At 35.1% G+C, this 22,405-nt stretch overlaps 1 protein-coding gene across 2 annotated transcripts; it reads right to left on the bottom strand.

The window, feature by feature from the left end:
- Nucleotides 1–613: 613 nt before the first annotated feature.
- On the bottom strand, nucleotides 614–16,911 carry LOC104700954 (protein ILITYHIA). 2 transcript variants are annotated; one of them, XM_087458194.1, is made up of 60 exons: nucleotides 16,568–16,911; nucleotides 15,852–16,228; nucleotides 15,626–15,757; nucleotides 15,113–15,494; nucleotides 14,776–14,922; nucleotides 14,400–14,584; nucleotides 14,192–14,318; nucleotides 14,015–14,088; nucleotides 13,808–13,884; nucleotides 13,696–13,732; nucleotides 13,455–13,621; nucleotides 13,077–13,263; nucleotides 12,904–12,981; nucleotides 12,681–12,800; nucleotides 12,535–12,594; nucleotides 12,351–12,440; nucleotides 12,153–12,243; nucleotides 11,908–12,071; nucleotides 11,492–11,785; nucleotides 11,292–11,408; nucleotides 11,031–11,132; nucleotides 10,803–10,952; nucleotides 10,449–10,613; nucleotides 10,193–10,369; nucleotides 9,886–10,008; nucleotides 9,707–9,787; nucleotides 9,509–9,625; nucleotides 9,225–9,397; nucleotides 8,760–8,837; nucleotides 8,537–8,684; nucleotides 8,066–8,188; nucleotides 7,902–7,958; nucleotides 7,713–7,823; nucleotides 7,435–7,626; nucleotides 7,180–7,353; nucleotides 6,684–6,794; nucleotides 6,536–6,605; nucleotides 6,365–6,443; nucleotides 5,990–6,092; nucleotides 5,575–5,745; nucleotides 5,368–5,490; nucleotides 5,183–5,296; nucleotides 4,780–4,886; nucleotides 4,637–4,688; nucleotides 4,450–4,556; nucleotides 4,305–4,364; nucleotides 4,090–4,204; nucleotides 3,894–4,004; nucleotides 3,673–3,810; nucleotides 3,479–3,601; nucleotides 3,316–3,387; nucleotides 2,986–3,098; nucleotides 2,611–2,769; nucleotides 2,391–2,487; nucleotides 2,121–2,303; nucleotides 1,687–1,881; nucleotides 1,434–1,613; nucleotides 1,216–1,348; nucleotides 988–1,066; nucleotides 614–877 (listed from the first exon to the last, which is right to left on the bottom strand). In XM_087458194.1, the coding sequence occupies exons 1-60, from the start codon at nucleotides 16,680–16,682 to the stop codon at nucleotides 838–840; spliced, it is 7,827 nt and encodes a 2,608-aa protein (XP_087314320.1). In that variant the 5' UTR covers nucleotides 16,683–16,911; the 3' UTR covers nucleotides 614–837. The 2 variants fall into 2 exon arrangements, with proteins under 2 accessions (XP_087314320.1, XP_087314319.1); XM_087458193.1 differs by having other exon boundaries at nucleotides 11,908–12,077.
- Between the last annotated feature and the right edge of the window lie 5,494 nt (nucleotides 16,912–22,405).

Here is a 22,405-nt window from a genome sequence, read left to right on the forward strand (position 1 = left end):
TTTTTTTTGTTCTTCGTTTAGCTCACTTTCCTTTCTTGTTTTATTTATTTTCCTTTCTATTTTTATAAATTTTATGATTTCAGCATTTTAAAATATATTACGATTCTCCACTTAGTATTTCATGTCAATTAATACAGTTACTGGTATCGAATTACATAGATCCAAAGCTACAATGCTAACAACCACATACAATGCTTACATTGCACAAAAGGAAAAACACATGCAAAAAAATACCCTTTTCTTTATATCTTTTTGAAATTGTCTATTTTCAATAATACTTTTTTATATATACAACTAAATTCTAAACTTTAAACTCTAAATACTAATCTTTACACTCTGAAAACTATAGCCTAAAACCCAAAACTTAAAATAAAAAAATCTAAAAATTAATTTAGCATATTATAATTGTACTGAGTAAAAATGAAATTGATTAAAAAAAGAAAAAAGCTACCTAAATGAATTTCACTATTTAATCATATTACAAGAATGTCATTAGAAGGTTTTATGTTTTAATATATTGGCAATGGAGAGAGTAAGCAATAACTAAAATATGCATAAAATAAAACCCCTTTGTTACGTAACAATATAACAAAAATGAAGTAGCCGTATCAAATAAAGAAAATGAGGTAAACTATGCTTCCCAACCAAGAACACAAGGATCTGATACAAGATCATGTATATCTATATATAGTAATATCAACTTCTGTGCATCTACATTCTCATGCGAAAGAAAAATGATACAGTATCATCCGCAACTCAAGGGATAAACGCTTCTGCCGAAATGAGCCTCTTCTACAAAATGGATTCAACAGCGATATGGAGAAGACAGTTTCCTTCCTACCCAATTGCATTATCATCATCACTTTCGCTGTCGTCGCTGCAAATGTAACTAATAGTATTTAGTGCAGGTCCAAGGGAACTAAATTTACCCATAACAAGAAAGTTTTGGTCATCATAAGAATTTCATATGTGAAGAAGATTAAGTACCTTTGTTCAGGAAACTTGGATAACCGTCGGGCATCCAATCCTGTTATATATTTTTGAGCTGCTTGAACATTTTCTGCGCCTGGAGAAGCCGATCGATGACATTAGTAAAATATATCCCTGTTACAGTTTCCAGAAATACAACTACAAAGAGAGATAGATGCAAATGCACCAATTTGCCAACATACTGTGGGCATAAAAAAACTGAGAGAAGTTTTGCAGATTCAATACCCTTTGTTAATTGGAACACATGCAAAGCACATCTTTCTGCAGCAAGTCTCACTGGTGTGTTCCCATCCTTCAAACATTCAGCAAAAGGAGGCCCAATAACACTTACATTTGCACTGGTTGCTGATGGGTTATCCTGTAAAATAATGTCTTCCATTACCACTGCACGTATCACTAACAATTATATCCACTTCGATATTACTCTTGTAGCTTACACTTACTTTTGCAAAAGCTTTCAGTGAAGAGAGTGCTCTTCTTCGAACCTCACTAGAATCATCATGCAAAGCTGAGACAATGGATGAAAGGACATCGATAACCACTTTTGTGTTGGAAGGATCTATTGCAAGTTGATGTAGCAAAAGCCTTCCCAAAGCCTTTGTCGAGCTTTCGCGTAATGGAAACTATTCAAAAGAAGATGTCAGAAAACCAAGATTATCCAAAATAAGAGGGCAACATTTTTTCTCACAAAGGTACCTTCTCATCCTTCAAAGAGCTCTTAAGAGAATTTAACATAGAGGAAAAGAGTGACGATGTCATAATGGTTGAAGGATTGTGCTTCAGCAAGGATGAAATACAGAGAACTGAGCCATGCCTAGCACACCAATTTTGTGAAGCAGATAAATCTCTGACTTCCTGAAGCAGAACACTGAGTTGTGCAGCTTCCAAGTACTGCAAAAATAGGAAAGTAAGAAGCTCAGGCTTCAACAAAGCATTATAATCCTCAATAGTTAAACATACCCAACATACCCTAATTATGTTTCTATCAAAATACACTAAAATGAAGGTATGCTTAAGTGCTGCAACGTTGCAGCATAATAGATCACATGAGAAGTGTCTTACATAGTATCGAGTATGTGGCTTGAATCATAGGGCTAAAAAGAAAAAGTTCCCTATAGAAGAGACCCTACCTGTGATAAAACACCCAGCATGCTTGTGGCAGAAATTCGAACTTGGTCATCGTCATGGTGCATTAAATCCTTTAGGAGATCAAAAATGCGTAATCTGACAGCTGGCCCAATGCTCTTCCCAGCATGCTTAATTACACCTCTCATAGCAAAGAGGATAGCCTCCCGTACCCCAGAATCTGCGGCCTGATAAAATATAACAAATTCTTCATAAACAATTAAGACCTACATGGACACATTAAGATAATCTGCATTAGTTGCTGAAAGAAGTACCTGGAAACTTGTCATCAAGTCACCAACTAATGGGTCAATTCTCGTGCTTAATGCACTAAGCTTTCCCAGGGCAAGCGCAGCACTAGAACGAATGGTCCTGCAGTTGTAAAGGTGTTAAATCGATGTACACATGAACAAGATGTTGTCTACCATAAGATGTTTTGCCTGTCATTAGACATTCATAAACTTCACTTGCATTCAAGTTGAGACAAGGACTAACCTTGAAGAATCTTGCAAACACTTGACAAATGTTGTTTGAAGTTGAGGGAGAAATGGCTTAAGCGCCATCCCACCCCTTTGTATAAGGATGATTAATGTAGCCAAAATAGCGCTTTTGACCTGCCACGGAAACCGGTCTCCTATGATTCGAATAAGAGGCCTGAAACAACAAGAAAATGTATCTTAACACAATAGACAAACGATACCTAATAAAATTTGTTTTTTTCAGTCAAAGTTCTTTTAACACCATGCACAATCACTTCTATGCCTAACAAAATAGAACATCAATTTTTATCCAGATAAAACTATATGACCCAAGCAAAGTGAAAAATACTTTGTAGCAGAAGTATTGACACAAGGAATGAAGACTGCATACCCTGTTATAGGTATGACGAACTCCTTCAATGCTTGCTCACTAGTAACTTCAATAAGCTCACCAAGACCAAGTGCAGCTTGCTCTCTTAACTCGGCGGATCCACTAATTAAACCCTGAAATCATAACACCAAAACAATACAAGGTAAATCTAAGTACAAAGTACAAAACTGCTTGATTGCTCTTGTACGAGCATGCAATCTAGGGGGATATTTTGTGCGAAGAAAAATGTTAAATGTGCGATAAGCTCAAGCCACCCAGAAACCACTGCTAATTTAAATTATATGATTAAAAGTAGCCTTAAGAGCAAGAAAATCAAGGTATAAGTCATACCTGTAGAAATACAGGAAGTAATGGCTTAAGGGATTTAGGGAGGCATAGACCAGGAATAACAACATATCCTCCCTGCAATTCAAGTAGCACAGTATATTTTACAGATATTAGTCTACAATACATAATATGATCCCTCATTAATCTCTTATATAGTGACATTTACCTTCCGCTTCCTGCGCTCTTTGTCCCTAGCGGTAGATACAGCATCACGTACAAGTTTTATATATGAAGGAAGTACTTCCTTTGGAACTGAACCAATAACCCTAGCCAAAGCTTCCCAGGAAACCTGTACAAAAGAGAATAAGTTAGACAAGACATGCTAACTTTAACTCTTTTCTTTCTGGTCAACTACCCTACCGCAACAGTTGTTGAATCAGAATCACTGAGCATAACAATCAGGGTGGATATCATGTTTGGAGCTTCATCAATCAAGTAAAGCTTGCTACTCTTGAAGAAGTAACCAATCAGATAGGCAGAACTTCTTCTAATTGAAGCCTGAAAACAAAAATAAATAAGAAGCCTAAATTACTTACAAGCCAAAAATATACATACTAATTTAAATGAGGTTACAAGCGAACCTGAATATCAGACACTCCTTTGAGAAGTTCTGATAATAGAGTCTCAACTCCTTCTTCATCTATCACAAGCACCACTCTCTCTGCAGCCTCTTGAGCCAATGATTGGACTTCCTGCATAAAAGAAAGGGAATCTTAATTATAGATAACAAGATTTCATAAAATTTAAGGGTGAAGAAAGAAAATCATAAATTTTTACCTTGTTTTCATCTCCCATTGCAGAGAGCAAAGCAGGAAGTATGGTCCCAAGATGAGTGTTAAAACCAGCACCAGCAACCTCAGCTAAAGCTCCCAAAGCATGAGCATTTAAGGCACTAGACACGGCATTTTAAAACGTTTGAGACAGCCAGAAAGTAATTCATCATGCTTGATGATGCATATCTATCTATAAATACAGACAAAAGGAACACATACGAGAGAGGAAGGTGGACAAGCTTGGGCAAGATGTGTGGAAGAACAGCTGATGTCCTAACACTGCAATTCCAAAAGTTAATTTAGTAAACCAGAAATTTGGAACTGAGTAGAGGACGAATAGCCTGAGTAAACAGTAGAAGAATACCTTATAATTTGTTTAAGGCCATCCAGTGCAGTAGTAGACATCTCATCATCCTCTAACGCTTCCAGAAGAGTTGGGATAATCTCATCCATTGCTTGCAATCCAGCGCTCTACATTACAAAAGTAGACGAATGATTAATATAGAGTGAACTAGAACAATCTGATAAGAAACACAGGTCAGTACAGGTACCTTATACAGAGTGCTGAATGCTAGTCCAGCAGATTCACGAACCTCAAGAGCACTGTAGACGAACGAAGTTAAGAAATGTTAACTTTTTCATTAACATAAAAATATGCGAAATTAGAAGCTGATGCATGAAGAATAAATCAAACCTATCACAAAGTGCCGTCCGAATTGTGGGAATGAGCTGATCCATGAAACTCAGCAACTGACTCCTCCCAGCACTGGCCATCACTTCATTCAGGCCAATGCATACACCCTGTAAATCATAATTATATAAAATCAAGCAAACGAGATAGACATGTGCCTGATAGGTCTGCAAATCAGATTTAAGCAAACTATCCTATGCTTAGCATCAGCTGATCGATAAGAAAACATTTACGCATCACATATGGACATAAACAATGCAGCAGGACATAAACTTAATGGAACACAAAGCATGGTTAGCATGGGCGCAACAATAACTTTATACCAAAATAGTTCCGTATGAAAACAAAAAATTATGTGCAATGCTGTAAATTTGTTTAAAAAAAAAAGAGAGATTGAAGCTTTTACTTGTCTTTTGTCAACATCTGGATCTTTCAGTCCTTTAGATAAAATCGGAATGATAAGAGGAAGCACCCTTTCACCAAGCTTCCTAACCAACTCTCCAAGTGATCTTCCTGCTACCTACACAGTATGGTAGACTCATACAACTGCAGGTTATAAGGAAAGAAACATAAGAAAAATAGGATGCAAACCTGGCGCCTCTCAGAGGATGGTGATGCCAAAGAAGAAATTAAGGTACTCATCAAAATAGGCATTATTTCCTTCAAAGTCTTTGGTGTATTTGCTACAATGGTTTTCCATACATGTAGTGCCGCCTGGAAAAAGCAGAAATTTTATTTTGAACTCAGAATTTAAGTACATTCATACCAAACTCGTAGATAAAGCATTAACAACATTACCTGACGAACAGACAAACTAACATCAGTCCGGACCATATATAACGCAGCAAGAACTTCATTACGCTTGTCCATCCCTAAAATATCAATAATTGCACGACCCTGCGCTTCAGTACTTGCACCTTCATCATCACTTCCACCCTCCAGCAGAGCTTTACCCGATGTACCAGCAACCTAGTACAAAAGATACAAATATCAACAATAAGGGCAAGTCCTAGACCTATTAGTGCTGAAACTGATAGTACATTCTTCCATTTTCTAACCTGTACGTTTACTAATACACACTAAATACCAAGCACTGTACATCTATACTAGGCTAGGAGGATGAACATATTTGGTTACCAAGTATATACTAGGCTACAGGTTTCGAGAAGAATGATAAACAACAAGAAAACACAACACAAAAGATGATGTTAACCTTGAACAATAGATCCCCAAGTAGTTCGACAGAACTTTGACGGATACGCCAATTATCATTGAAAATACCATCCTCCACAGCTGGAAGAAGAAGAGGCAGAGACCTGTAAAACCAATCATGCTACTATCAAGACCTGAGATCTTTAATAATACGCTTCTATTAGATTTCAACAATCTATTCAAACAGAATTTCTCACTTTAATCTACCACAGATTCAAGGAAAAATAGTGGCACATAGGAGAACCATTCAAATAACTAATTAAATGGGTTAAAAATCTAACAAATCTACGTATTATGGTAGCCAATATATTAAATAATCTACTTAAACATGCAATGAAAAAAGTCAGAGAGAAGTAGATTTAGTGTAAATTTATACGTTGTTGCATGCTGCTCCACCAGTACATGGCCAGCCCCAAGGGCTGCATCACGAACAGATTCATTCTCATCGGCAAGACCTAAAACATTATTATAGAGCACCATCAATTTAGGCAATAAGTCAACAGCTATATTAGAAGTTAAAAGTCTGCCAAAAAAATTATGGGTTCACCATCCAGAATGGCCGGTAAAACAAGCTGCAAGTACTTCTGGAATTGAATACCCAAGGATCTTGGTAAGAACTGCGAATAACAAACAAAAGCTTTTAGAACTTTTTTATAAACTGACATTTGAGGAACATCTACGAAGCGACAGTTCACCTTAAAAAGCGTAAGATATCCATCTCGGACTGATGCTTTTTGATGAGAACAATGACGAATGAGATCAGGAAGTAGATTCTCAAAGTAATCTGTCCCAAGAGCTGCTAAAACCTGAATCATAAGGAGAAAATGTGTTAACAGATGCATCTAGAATATTTGGAAACAATTGTTATTGAGAAGCTGAGAAAGACGAATTTGCAACTTGTCATACACCATATCATTTTTAAATGTACTTGATTGAATTACAAGAAGTAACAAGAAGCATATCAACAGAGATGTTTCACTAAGTTATATGTAGATTAAGAGAATCAATCAACTTAATACTAAATAGTAAACCCTGATATTTCTGCAATGATGTATTGAAAACTGTGAACATAACAAAATTAAGCTCATTGTGTTAAAGCTAACAAATAATTTAGTGAATTTCCACAACATCAAACAAGGTGTTTTGACTAAAAGAAACAATGCCACACAAAACACATCTTATTCTACATACCTCACTTAATCCCTGAGCAGCTCCAGACCTTTCAACATTGCTTGTATCAGATTTTAGAGTTTCAAACAGCCATGGAACAAGATCTGGGAAATTATCCTCCCCCATTCCTCTAATAAGTGACCCAACAGCCCTTGCTGCCACAGAACGTACCTCGGGAATTGGATCCACAAGAACCTGACAGCTCCAGTGTTTAATTAATATACATCTTATGCAAGAGAGAGATAACTCATTATCTTGGTAAGAACAGGAAATTACCTTTTTAACCTCAGGAAGGAGCAATCCTATGTAAGGAATCATATCCTTTGGTTCTGTCACCAAAGAACACATATTGCCGACAATCTGAGAAGCTTTCTTTTTTGTTTCAGAACTTCTTTCCCTCAATCCTCTATGCACTATTGGTACCAATAGTGCAAGCGACGGGGCATCAACAGAATTAACGAATGTTGTCTGTAATCAGAGAAGAAAGATTATGAAAAAAAAAACGGAAAACAGATGTACAAAAAAGCACGGGCTAATTCAAACAGAATCCTTACTTGGAGAAGGATGTCAAGAGAATGTCGTGTGTACTCATTGGGATCTGTTAAGGCCAACAGAAGAGTAGGGACAAGGGAGGATATCTCTGGGTTCTTTATGACACTTCCAACCTAAATATAATGGTGAGACGGAAATCTAGTTAGTAAAGTCCATAAAATATGGTATCTTTTCTGTTATATCAGTCTAACCTGCTGAAGTGCTAACTGCCCAGCTGACTGGACTTTTGGATGTGTATCCGTCAAAACCTGTATAAATTTAACTCATCACATCAGATAATATCAATTAATCAAGGTAGGCAATCATTCCTAGGATTAAGGTTAAGAAGCAGGTGAAATTTACATGCATTACACACCTCTGTGAGTTTTGGAACAACCCTAGGAAGGCATTGAGAAAGTTGCTGAGGAGCACAAAACGCCATAGCACCGAGAAGCTGTACACTGCTCTGCTTTGTTCTCCATGCTTTATCTTCAAGGCCCTGTCAGAAAGAATGAAATCAAGAGAAAAGTACCTGTCATGTAAGACCGAAAAACATATGCAACCAGGTATACCAAGTTAGTAACTGAACCTTATTTCTAAGGTGCAGCACTCATACAGGGTACAACTAGCAGAAAAAGGGGTGATGAATCAAAACAATTTTAAAAGAATCAGTAAATTTTCCGTCTTTCCTGTCAAGCGCAAAGAATTACAACAATGAAAAAGAAGATAGCATTGCATCGTTAACCAAATAAAAAAGATGATCATGAGGAGGGCACATGGTAATGCACAAAACCTTAGTTATGGAACACTGAGCTTTAAAAATCTTAAGAATTTAATAAATAATCACCTTCAGCAGAGAAGGAAGGACAAGTTTCACACCATATGCAGATAGTTGAGACATCATAGCTCGAGCAGCACATTCTGCTGCTTCACGAACTGCTCCAACTTGGTCAGAGAACAACACCAGAAGTAAGGGTAACATCTTTATCACATACCTAAACCAAAAGAATGTATATTACCAAGTTGCAACATTTGCTTCTGGCATATTTATCATTAGAAAGTTATCTTACGGTTCAAATAATTTTCCAAGCTTCTCGCAGAGACATTCAAATGCAAGAAGTGCTCCTTCACGCCGTTTCGCAGAATTTCTGCAGCAAAAACACAAACAACACAGCAGAAGTGAAGTAAGGTTCATAGTGAACTTCTACATATTATAGATGTTATACAAAAGGACAAAGCATCAATGACACAAGAAATAACCAGCAACTAATTAGCCCACTTCAATGGAATATGACTTGCAAGGCAGCCTTTCTATTTGAATATAAATCGATTATGTCAACAATGTATTGCTAAAGAGAATAAACAGAAGAGCTAATGAATCAAAATGGACGGAATCTATGCAGAATATGTTTCGTCCCTCAGTACCATAGTGAACAGCTTGAATGGCATCACAAGCCAACATGCACTCCTAAAACACCGATACCATAAACTTTAAATACCATATAAATAAAGTTAAAATAATGTATAAGAAATACCTGTCAATAAGTGCCTCTTGCAAAGTGACTATAAGACCATATTTCTTCAAGCTAGAAATTCCAAAGCCCATAATTACTCCCGCAAGACCAAAAGCTGCCCCTCTACGCTCACCATATTTATCACTCTTCATTAGCTTATCCAAGAGCCTTGAAAAAAGGGCAGGGGCATCCTCCTAACAAAGCATCAGAGATTAACGAAAACAGAATGAAATACTACCCATGCCAAAGCCATTAGGTATAGCAAAAATGTTTAGGTAAGATCTCAAAATTTGTAGGAAACATACCTGCTTTGATAGCACAAGTGGAGAAAGGCATGTTGAGACTGCACGTTGCACAGATTCTGATGGTGTATTCAACACCTCCAACAGCTTTTCCACAACAGTGTGGACTTTTGGATCATCCTGCCATCATTGTTGATATATAAGATAGAGCAGGAAATCATGTGCACTGTGACGAGATTTAACAAATGATAGAGTTATCACTTTTGCTAGGTGCTTTGCCAGTGCTCCAGTGAATATAACAACACCCTCACGAACCAGGTCATATTCCTTTTCATCCGATGCCTGCAAGATAATAGATATGATAAAGCTTCAAAGCAATTCGTAATAATCATGAAACACACAATGTATCGAGCAGGTTTTCAGTTGCTAGTAGAACAAACCTCTTTATTTAAATAATTCTCAAAGATGGGGAACAACAATGAAACGTTTTCTTTGCCATGCTTATCAATAATCATGATACCAGCATTGATCATCCTTCCACGAACATCTGTGTTGGGATCAGCCTGCACTTGGGAAAAAACCACTCAGTTTCAAAAGCTTCAAGCTATAGTTTCCGAAAACAACATAAAATGTGGGTTTCTAGGTAAAATGACTGAAACCCAAATCCTTAGCAACACCAACATGGCTAAGAAAGGGGAGATTCCTTTAATTTGACAAACATTCATCTGACAAGAGGAGAAGACATACCAGCGCACGGGATATTAAAAATGTCATAACAGCAGGAAGGTCCTTTGTTGTCAATACATCGGCAGCAGATTGCAGTGCTAAGGCTATTCCTTGCCTTCCTATCCAACCAGCATCAAAGACATCCTCACCAGACGTAGCATCACGGATGTACAGAGAAAATAAAGTTGAAAGAGATAGCTGAAAAACCAATTAATCTTTAAAAACCATACTTCTTGCCACCAAAAAAAAAAAGTAATAATTAAGGAAATGCAGTGACCTGGATTGATGCCGGGCTTTCATGAAGAGCATCAGCCAATGCTTCTGCTGCAGCTAATCGGACATTGAGATTTGTATGAGAAAGTGCTTTAAAGATTCCTGAATAATCAATCCCCAAATCATATCCATAACGGGACCATATATCATCTGCTGCTTCAGCTACTGACTGCAACCATTAAGATCACGGAGCATCAGATGGAGGAATAACAAAACAAATAAGAGGACAACAACTTTGCTAGCCCCAGTCAAGTACATCAATTTAACAGTTAGGACATGGCAAACAGTTATATAACCAGCAGTTATGTACACAAAAAGACAATATAACTAGATATCACAACAAATTACGAAGGTTAACCTTTTCAGGGTCATGTAAAGCTATCCAAATGTTTGTTGCTATATCAACATTCTGAGGAAGGGAGCATTTGGAAACAGCTGGAATGCACTTTACTGCGTTTAAGCAGGCCATTCTGACATGAACATCTTTTGAATATACTCCATAAAGTGCCTGTAAACAAAAAAAAAAATGAAATATAACTCACTGGAAATGGAAATTTTGCTCACATCACGTAGTTAAAAGAAATACATTTGCGACATCATCTGCTTGCAATCCAAGACACAATTCATTCAGTGCAGGTCCAACTGATGCTTGATATGCGGGAACAACACCTAGCAGATGATAAAGAACCTGAAAAAAATAGTTTAGATGTTATATTTAAGAAACAGAAGCTGGTTTGTAACATCAGCTCTTACAAACAAAAAAATGGAAAGAAATGAGCACATGTAATAGACACTAAAACTCAATGGATGTACAATGTATAAATAGACAGGGTTCAAGTCACCAAACTGATATCATCCGGAGTCTTGGAAGTGGCAGCATCGGATCTAGATGCATGCACAGAATATGAAGCACAGCATCATGAAGTTTTGTCCGCTTTGATGACAGTAAAATTCGCTCCAGTATCTGGCAAGACAAAAGCACAGCTCGTTCTAGTGAAAGTAACTTCCAAGTTAGAATATTGTAAACAAAAATGGTAAGAAACACACCGGGAAAATGAATGTGAAGGTATCTACAGGAAGTGGTCCGGGTTTGCAAGATATGGATAACCCGTTTATAATCCTCTCAAAAAGACCCTCATCTGTTTTCCCAGCCTTATCAACTGATGGACGAAAATCAGATGAAGTATCAACTTCATCAATCGCGATCAACCGCAGAGCAGTTGAAATTTCTAGAGCCCAATTACACAGTGGCTGAACTGTACACCTTGCTAGCTTCACCAAGTTTTCAAAGGCTGTAGCACTTACGATAGGTGATCGCAGCAATGGATCCAAAAAGGTAGCCTGGTAAAGAGATATGGTGAGTGTAAGAGGTTAACAATTGTTGCTGAAATATATTCATTCACTCTATAGCATATAGATAAGTAAAACTGTTACGGAACTGAGTGAGAAAGCTTTTTACATACCAAAAAAGGTAACTGGCTGTGACAAAACACAGGATTAGCAAGACCCATCTCCCCAAGAGCATGGAGTACCAACGAAAGACTTTTTTGTATCCTGTGAACATTTTCCCGTGTTGAGGCCTCCTCTTTGAGCATCAGTTCCCGTGCTTCTTCCTTTGCAGTTTTTCCTTTGTCTGAAATTATTAATTGGCTGAAGAAAATATATATGCAGAGGCATAATAATCAAAACTATAGAGGTAGATTTATACCAGCTTTCTTGGTCAACTTTGAAGTGTCCCTTCTGCCTGAATTTGCAGCTTCTCTACTAGCCAATCCTTTCTTTAGAGAATGATTAGAACTCTACATGAGCCACCAAGAAGGATAAGTTATTAGATCCCAAATGCTAAAAGGGGGAATCATGTATCAAGTATAAAACATATAAAAATAGAATAAACCCATTAAAGTACCGGCTCCTGCTTCGTGTACTTGGCACCAATCGTCTCAGCAACATATATACCTTGCTCACTTAAAAGCATCCCCTCAGGTGTAAGGAATATCTGAATAACAACATGAGAAAATAAGAGTAACAACTACCCATGTATGAAACGTTACAGTGAAATGTTAGAGCTCAGTAAAAGTGAGGAGATCTACATTGATGTCGGTCACTGAGAGCATATCATGAGAGAGTCGATCTGGAAGTTCTTGCAGATGCTAGAAAAATAAAACATAAGACATCAGGAAAATTAAACGGGATAACCTCTTTGATTAGTAAACAAAGTTTCTTAAAATAAATATACCATCTTAAACACTGTAAATGTATCCTCTGGCGCCAGAGACATTAATGTGGACAAGGAAGATACTGCCGCTTGCTGCTCGGGAATTTTAGGACTCATTAAACCCATCGGTCCAAGTAGACTCTGAAACAATCATTCATATCAACAGTTAATTAGTAATGCCAAGAAAAGAAGAAAAAAAAATCACAGGTTTTGGTGACATAGGTGTCATTGTTCGTGAGATTACCTTGCAAACACTTCTTCCATTGGTAGACAAAAAAGTAGCAACATCAAAACCACAAGTTTTGAGACACTTTTGCAATCTCTGAGTATAACAGAAAGTGAAAATCAATGTCCAAAATGCAAATAAGAGATATATACGTAGAATTAACCATGTAAAGAGACCAATGTCAAGATTACCTTCCAGACAGCGTCTCTTTTTGCAGTCCCAACTATGCTTGGATGATGCGAGCAAAATATGCTACGAACAATCCATGAGCTTGGAGGTCCAGTAACTGCTGCCGATGATATGACAATTAAAGCCTTCACTAACACCTCTACAGAAGGAACGAAAGGAGCTTGATGATCCACAGGATTTTCTGCGTCACTACAGAGGTGTCAAGTTAGTGCCTAGAAGGAACAAGTTGCTATTGACATATAGGTCCAAACCTTTCAAAACGTTAAATTAATCGAACCGAATAAAAAGCCAAGATCAGAGAAATAATAGGAGATAAATCAGAGCGCACCAAACACAGAACATGAAAGAATTTAAGGTACAAAAGAGCTTATCATCGGTACCTGGTTCTAGGAGAAACGATTTGGTCCCCAGTTATGGAAAGAAAGTCCGAGAACTCGTCTAAAAGAGTAGTGGCTAGCTGTGAACTTGCGAGAAAGATCTTTGTCACAGAATTGTAAGCTGTTTTACGAACATTCCAGCTCGGATGGCAAAGTAGAAATAGAAGCAACTGCATAGAAAAGAGATGAAACATAAGTCCAGAACAGGTAGAAACGGGTCAGAAAACATGAACTCACTAACTACCTTTGATAGTGATTTCAGTGAAAATGCTTCCAAAACCCTGAATTCAGGTAGATAGTCAAACTTCCAGAAACTGTTCAAGCAATGAATCTCACACATTAGACAGGAGTATTACCTGGAGGAATGTTCCACGAGGAGCACCTCAAGAAGCTCAACACATACTACACAATCTTCACTCGAAAGTTTTGAGGCCTTTCAATTGTGACATGCAAAGATAAGAGAGAAAACGAAGAAAATGGCAGCAAAGTAAAAAGTAAGTACCCTGCCATAGCAAGAGCAGATCATAGAATAAGTACCAAACAAAACCTGTAGAAAATATTACCAAACTAATTTGCACAAGTGAAGGCTCATTTAGAGATATCAAAGTCCATAATTTCTCCTTCACCACAGTATCCTCTGAGTTCACAAAGAAGAAACACAACATTAAGGAGAAAGTAATGCAGGACCTTATGGTTATACTGCATAAGAGGAGTGTGACTCGTAAGTTGTTGGTTTGAACCTGCTTTGATGTCACAGGCAGCAATTTTGGAAACGGTCAGTAGAGCATATATCCCATCTAGACGTTGTACTGCCTTTGTAAATCCTGTCTTTACAAGTTGAATTAAAGGGGATAGCAAGGCTGATATCTGTAGGATAAATTCGGTAGCATATTTAGTTAATGAGAGGGTTTATATAATATAAACCAGAAAAGTTGTTTGCAAGGATACCTGGGATATAGTATCAGGATTTCTGCATATGATTCGTAGACAGCGGAGATGCCCCCTCCTTAGAGTTTCTTTCTCCTTGAGGCCGGTAGCAATAAAAGAAACTAAGTTTGGTTGGATAGTATCAGAAGATCGTGACGCCCAGGAAGCAACGGCAGACAAGATAGAAATTTTTACGTCTTCATTTCCTATAAGATAAAAAAAAAAGTAATCAGTAAGCAGATGACATAAGGTAAAGAGTTGAAAGATAACTGCCAAGGATGATAACTGAAATAGGGAAAAAAACAAATGTGGAAATTACGGAAATGAGGACATCCTCCAACTGTCTTGTTAACTTTTGGTGCGCACAACGGGATATGAAGAACAACTAATACTTTACCTTCATCCTTGTAGCAGGCTATGAGAAAGCTGCATACTGTCGTCGACAAACAACCAATATACTTTCCTTCAGGAGCACTTGCAAGTTCTTGCACTGCATTCAGCATTCCAATTCTTTGATGTGGAGATTGAAGTCTTCCTTCAGAACCTTAAGACAAAAGTCCACAGTAAATCATATAATATCAACCAGGAAAATAACTCAACCACAACCCAGCCTATCTGCTGTCTATAAACAGAGACGTGTCAGGCTCATATATATCTCCATGAGGTATTATTAATTAAATAACCAGTAAGAGTAATGTTATTAAAAAAGTGATCAAAAAGGCAGAAAGACCAACCTCCAATTATGGCTTTAACTGAAGCAAACATGGCTTCTATAGTATCAGGATTACTTGATTTTTCACTTAAGCACCTAACCATTGACAAAGCTCCAAGACGCCTGTCTTCATCCACATGTCGAGCTTGTGGTAATATAACTGGTAGCAGTTCCAGGGCATACTTACTTAAATCAATGTTAACATTAGCTAATAGAAAGCCAACAGATTCCAAGACAATTTCTGGATTGCGCTTCAACATTTTAACAGCTGCTGGAAGGATGACAGTTTGAAATTCCTCATGCGACAACCGTTGAAGAAGAGGTTGGAAGCATTTACTAAGATTTTGTTTCTGCTTTTCTCTGGCATTCAGGACATCTTTAACATAGATATCAATAAATATGGCCTGCAGACGAGAAACAAACAGATTGATGATTTAAAAAAGAAATAATAGAATTGAGAAGGAAAGGAAAACATTTGCAAATCTAGTTTTGTTTAAGAAGCAGAGAATAATGAGTGCAGTGAATTAAATTATACCTTAGACTGTTCAAATAGAGCAGGAGACGAACAAGAGAACTCTAGTAGTAGTCCTAATAACTCAGGGGCATCCTTACATGGAATCCGGGAACCTTTCACTTCATCCATATATAAATTGTAGATAGCTTGTGACTACAAAAGAACAACCGAATTCTAAATCGATATAGTTCATACAATTGAATACTTCATAAATAAATAAAAATGTACAGCGTGAAGCCAGCCAGACCTGAGAGAACAAATGAAACATAAATCTTTTACAAGCCCTCTGCATGCGGAAAGAGCTCTCCATAATATTACGAAGTATGGAAGCCTGTGTTGATGCTACTCTAACAAATGCATTCTTCGAAACTGTAGCGAACTGACTATTTTCCAGAAGAAGACATGACCAAGTTAGTAGTCTGTAACAGACGGAACCAAAACAACATTTCAACTGTTTTTCCATAACTTGTACAAGCATGGCCGCAAAAGTTTTCATGAAAGTAACATTTCCCAGGCCGTTGACAATCAAATCATCCACAGCTTTCCGTGAGCTGCGGTCATCATATATAGCCAATGTTTGAAATATTATGTCAACCAGAACGGGTGCAATCTCAGACGTCATATCTGCAAATAAATCATTTAGGATAACCTGAAATTAGAATGCTGTACAGACTAAAATTCCCAGCGAAGAGGAAAATCTGTCACAGTATGTTTACACCAATCAGTATGCCATGTGCAGCAATCACAAAATATGAAATTTACAATCTCCTGCAATGGACCATCTGCCTAGACTATTTCGAAGAACAAATCCAGTTCAATGATTCGATCTTTACACTTGAACTAACTAGGATTTATTAACTTCAGTTCACAATCAAAGTCAAAAATTAGCCTCAAGCTGTTAAACAAAGAGAAATAATCTTAAACGGAACAGTCGAAACTATTAAACCCATATTGAATGTTTACCGGAATTCTGAAGAATCTCCGGGATATCATGGCGGAAGATCCGGAGTCTAATTAAAGTGGAGCTTGTAGAGACAGAACCCGAGATGGCGAGAAGAGACTCCGACGGAGAAGCCATTTCTTTCCACGGAGATTGAACGGAGCCAGGTTTGGTAGGTCAGAACAATCGTAAAAGGCAAAACGGTGAAGCGTCTTCTCCTTCTCTGTGGCTGGCTACTAGGGTTTAGGCTAAGCCAGTTGGTTTGCACAAGATGAAGAGTGAAAAGTTAATGATACTGAACTTAGCTTTTGTTTGGGCTTTGATTTAAGTTTGGATAAGTCATTCAGGCTTTTAAGTTCATCGATTCACTTTTTTTTTTCTCAAACCCATTAAATTACCTTTTTTTTTTTTTTTTTCTATTCCATGAATACACTACCCTCTATTTTTTTTGTCTTACCTCGCTTTTTGCATTTACACCTATTTTTGCATAAATATCTTTCATTTTGACCTACTTTTTGTTATTGGTATATTTTTCAACATTTCCTTACTATTGTTCACAAATTTTGTGACCAATTTGCCCTAAAAAATCAGCAAGCTAAGAGCAACTCCAACGCACACCGGAAAACATCAATTATAGTGCAAAAGCACTCCAACCCAACGGCATAACAAACACTATCCTATTTTTTTAGTGTTTTGTGAATAGTGTGTTGCATTATATTTGGTGTAACACTAATCACAAAACATTAAAAAAAAAAGATTATTCTATTTGTAGTTTTGATTTAAAAATATATCTAACCTATTGTTTATCCATTGAAAACCAAATATACCATCAATTTTATTAAAACTATCTTATTACAATTAATAATATGAACTATTAACTACATTTGATATAATTTAAAATAAATAATTTAGATAAATATTTAAAATAAATATCAAATTGATTAAGATTAATTATTCATATTAAAGTTTAATAAACTTGTGGATACATAATATTACAAAATTAAAACTAAACAAAAAATTTAAGAGAAATACCCTAAAATAGCACTAAAACATGTTTTATGGACAACTATACCACACATTCCAAAAATAGCACTATTTAACACATTAAAATATTTAAAATTAAAATTGAAGCCACATGTAGTGAATCATCTCCGAAAGAGAAAAAAATTCATGACAAACCAAATCAAGAGCAAATCGGAAGGTCTTTGATTTGGTTTGAACGACGAAATAAAATCATTTACCCCTCGAACTTTATTCAAAAAGAGATCAGAACTGGATTATTTAAATGGATTGCATCTAGCTATGTACTACAAAACTTCATACTACTCGAATGATTCGGGTGAAAAATAAATAGATACTTGGTTTGGTTGTTTATGAATTGGATCAGGTTTAGTTTAATAGCCAAACCAAATTTAACTGGTTTAATATTTGGTTTAGATTATAAACTGATTAAACCTAGATTTATGGAAAAATAGATGATAATTTTCGATTTGGAGAAATATAGGTTGAGAGGCATTTGTGCATAGACATCTAAGACAAAGCTAAAGTTTGGGCTCTATCTGATAAGATGTAATAGTTTTGATGGGAAAATAGGACGTGTTCCCTATTTATTAAGATACAAAAAAGAACATATCAAATCAGTTTGTGGTTTGTCATGAATAACTATTAAACAAAAAATTATTCAAGGTAAACAGTGAATTGACAAGTTTATGTGGATTCAACGTTAATGTTTTAGGTTTAAAATTTAGATGTTAGGGTTTAGGGTTTAGGGCTTAGATTTAGGGTTTATGGTACAACAACATCAATCCTTATGTTCATGGTCATGTAGATACCAATAGAATATGTTGGTACTAGTAGCACATGATTAGAAATCCTAAATATTGAAGCTTATACAAGAAACATATTACCCAAACCATATACATAGACATTGAATCTACTAAAAACCTAAATCTTTAAGCCTAACACACTAAAAAATAGACACAAAATGTGAAAACCTAACCATCTCTATATTAGTAAAAGAAAAGTACAAAGCTACTTCTGGGTCGGGTCATTGAAAACAATTATCCAAAAAGAAGACAATCAGATATGGGTGAGAATAACCCGAAGCAAAGTAAATGGGTCATCGAGTTTTTAAACCCAAAACAAAAAAAAAAATATTACCCATAAATATAAATAAATATAAACGTCTATAACTTCCCCCAAAAATAAATCCTTCTTCCACGTTATTTCCAATCCAGACTTCATCGTGATTCTCCAAAATTACCACTATCGATCACAAATATTCTCTTTATCATATCAAACTAAACTTCTACGTGAATCACTGAAAATATTTAGGAAAATCGAACAATCACAAAGATATCAATCTCAAACAAATATGTTGACTACCAAAATGATCCTAAATTTAAGCAACATAATTTGAGTCACGTAATTGATTGATTTCCAAATCAAAATACTCATTAATTATACTATCCTAAACTAACAAACCCCATATATTTCAGAATTAAAAGAGAATATACCCTAAAACTAACCTATCAAGTGACCGATCTATCATCCTATTAATATATGTCAGTCATCTAAGCTGAATTCATCATATTTTCTACAATTTCTATGCTTCATTTTCTTATTCTTCTTTACAAATGACGGTCATTCTTCCAATCACAGACTTTTCATCAATCAAGCCAGTCAAGATTGGCTGGAGGATTCAAGTCAAAATCGTTCAATCTTGGAAACTGTACACTACTTATTCTGGTGAGACCATTGCAATATTCATTTTATATGATTTCAGTTTATATATTACAATGAAGTTTGAAACTGATTATCAATGTGGTCTTCTATGTTTTTAGGGAACTCTTATTCATGTGATGGTTAAGAAACAACAACTTACTAAGGTCAAGAGAATGGCCGTACCTAGTCATTGAGAATTTTGCATTGACGAATGCAATGGAAAAATTTAGGGTTACAAAGCACGCTTATTGCTCAACACTTCTTCAATTGTACCATGTGCGAATAAATACATGAAAATCCACTGACCCGCGACAAAACTTCTTTTGACAAAAAAGAAGCAATGGCATAAAATAATTATGCAAATCCACTGATACGCTTCACATAACAAGATAACAAATATATTTGCTAATGATATTATGTTCTTATTTTGTTATGAATAGAAAATCAATAAAGACATATTTGGTTACATTAATTTTTTTTTCAAATGTGATGTCTATTAACATTTGTTTATCAGGACATCTAAACTAAAGCATATGTTCTCTATTCAGGAATTTACAAAATTTCAATCAATATATGACCTATTCAAATTGTTTTATTTTTGTCTCATAGGCTTTTTAATTTTAATATTTGTTTTTTTTTGTGCAAAATATTTGGTTCAATCTTACATGCATTACCTTTGTTTCTCATCAGCAGATAACTCGAGACCTCCAAAAGTATTGATTCATTTGGAAGAATGACCAAATATTCTTCTCAGCCGACGATAAGTAAATATGGATGTGAACCGACGAGCCCCAAATTCATATTCTCCTCAGCTGTCTTAAGAGTGATGGATTTTTAGAAAGTGATTGTTCTCAGATTTTTGTGTATTTCGGAAACTTGTATAGAAAAATATAACTAATAGGAATAGCTTACCTTTGCAAAAATATCAGTTCGATCAACGAATTATTGTTGTACTCGGTTCGCTTTGAATTCATGATATCTTTGATGATAGAGAAATTTACAGATCAAGAAGATGAAATTATTATGTTTTATTGGTTGCTCACTTTCCCTTTCTATTTTTTTTATTGGCGAGATAGAAATTAAAATAAAAAATTTTGGGCTTTATGGTCTTGGAAATTTGCCAGAGTTGTTATTCATACTTAATAGGTTCTTTCCTTTGTGTTTAATTATTGAACCCACGACCATCGGTTATTTTCTTAACAGTAATTTCTTAAAATATATTTTTCTGTATTTAGTATATAGTAGTTATAATCAACTGACATTTAGATTTCAGATGAAAAAAAAATGCCATTCAAAAGAAACCTTGTAATATTAATTGAGAATTATTACGTGAAATGCTATTTAAATAGGTGTCTTGCGAACCATAAAACAAAAACAAAGGTAAAAAAATGTGAAATTACTCATACTGATTTTGAGTATATCTGATTTAGTTCGACCTGTAACACAAATTATTATAAAATATTTCCAATTTTAATTAAAAATCTAACCATAATTTAGATATTTTTGTGTGGATTATTTCCTATATTTTAATAAAAATTAAATATTCAAACAACAAATGCATATATCCCGTCAAAAGTTTTACCCAATCTCTTATGGTAAATATTGTCGAAGGATAATTATTTTAAAATAAATAATTTGCAACATGTCAAAACATGTATGCAATTTTCCAATGGGTCAGAGCATTTAGAAAAATTTAGCTCAATAATATTATACTTTGTATTAAAATTTTCACCTTTTTTAATTATTTATTATACCAAAATTCATTCTCTTACAATTTACTTTTTTCCTTCTATTGTCTTATCCAAACTCATTGTAAAAATCTATAATTCACTGTAATCGACTGCATTATACTAAAATGAGAATTTAACATATTCCAATCTGTTATAGGCCGCATTTATTCGTGAATATTCTCCCGCGCTATAGCGCGGATCCGATCCTAGTGTATCTTAAAAAGTGAACATTAATGCACTAACTCCACATGGATTTCATGTTACTATCCACATGTGTAACTTGTATCCACGAATTGTAATAGTATCCACATGACCATGATTGTATGGATTTGATGATGTCATTGTAACTTGTAACCACGACTATTAGTATCCACATGACCATGTGTAACTTGTATCCACGAATTGTAATAGCATCCACATCAAGCATATACACATCTTATATAATCAAACAAGAGTTTCAAAGGGTGTCTAAATGGAAACATATTTATTGATTGGAGTTATAGTGCAAATTTTTAGATAGAAAAGTATGTTAGAATACAATTTATAGATAGAAAAGTATTATTTACTTAATTTAGTTTGGACTTAAAAATTGTTGATTTGGCTATGAACACCATTTAATTATATTTGATTTAGATTGAACTCATAAATTACTCTAATTTTTGTGGAAACAAAAAATTGAAAGATGCAAACAATGTTTATCTACAAGTTACACCTAAAATATAAATGAAATAAAATGAAAAACAATAAATTCAAAAAAATAAATGAAAAACAAATGTTGAAGAATGGAATACCAAGGAAAAAAAGAGCAAAATGAGAAGGGAAAAAAAGTAAAGATGAAAATGAATAATTAGAGATTTTGTGAATTTAACTTTGATGTAAAAAATAGAATAAAAGATAAAAAGAAAGAAAAGAGAGTTGAGGGGGTATATTGTAATTATATAAGTGAAAAGTATAGAGATAACAAAAGTAGGTGTATGTGTGATTAAAGTTGAAGAAAGTATGTGTGAGTGCAAATATACCAATAATGTATGTCTTGTTTTCACGGGAAATTTCAGATGAGAAAAAAAATTAAAAAGCGAAAAACGTTCTTCATTAGAATAGGGCTTACGAACTTTTCTACCAAAAAGAAAAGGAGAAACTATATTAACTCATAATTACATTTTATAAAGTATTATTACGTACAGAAGGAAGTGTCTTCCGTAGATTATTCAAAATGTCCAACAGAAGTATGGAAATGAAAATGTTGTCTGTCATGAATCTCATAACATCAGAAAATATTGTTTATGCTAGAATCATCTATGTAATGGTTCTTAGAATTTGTAATAAATAATCAATCCAAACATAAAAAAAATAAGGTATTATTTGTTTTAATAAGATATTACACAAATTGTCATAACATATAAAATA

This window comes from Camelina sativa, chromosome 7, assembly GCF_030686135.1.
Source record: "Camelina sativa cultivar CO46 ecotype springtype chromosome 7, ASM3068613v1".
Taxonomy (NCBI): Eukaryota; Viridiplantae; Streptophyta; class Magnoliopsida; order Brassicales; family Brassicaceae; genus Camelina; species Camelina sativa.

Coding starts and splice junctions, on each gene's coding strand:
- LOC104700954 (XM_087458193.1), bottom strand. CDS start 16,682: ATGGCTTCTCCGTCGGAGTCTCTTCTCGCCATCTCGGGTTCTGTCTCT. Junction 8,189..8,536: donor TCCTTCCTTCTCTGCTGAAG/GTGATTATTTAT, acceptor TCTTTCTGACAG/GGCCTTGAAGATAAAGCATG. Junction 1,882..2,120: donor TGCTGGGTGTTTTATCACAG/GTAGGGTCTCTT, acceptor CTATTTTTGCAG/TACTTGGAAGCTGCACAACT.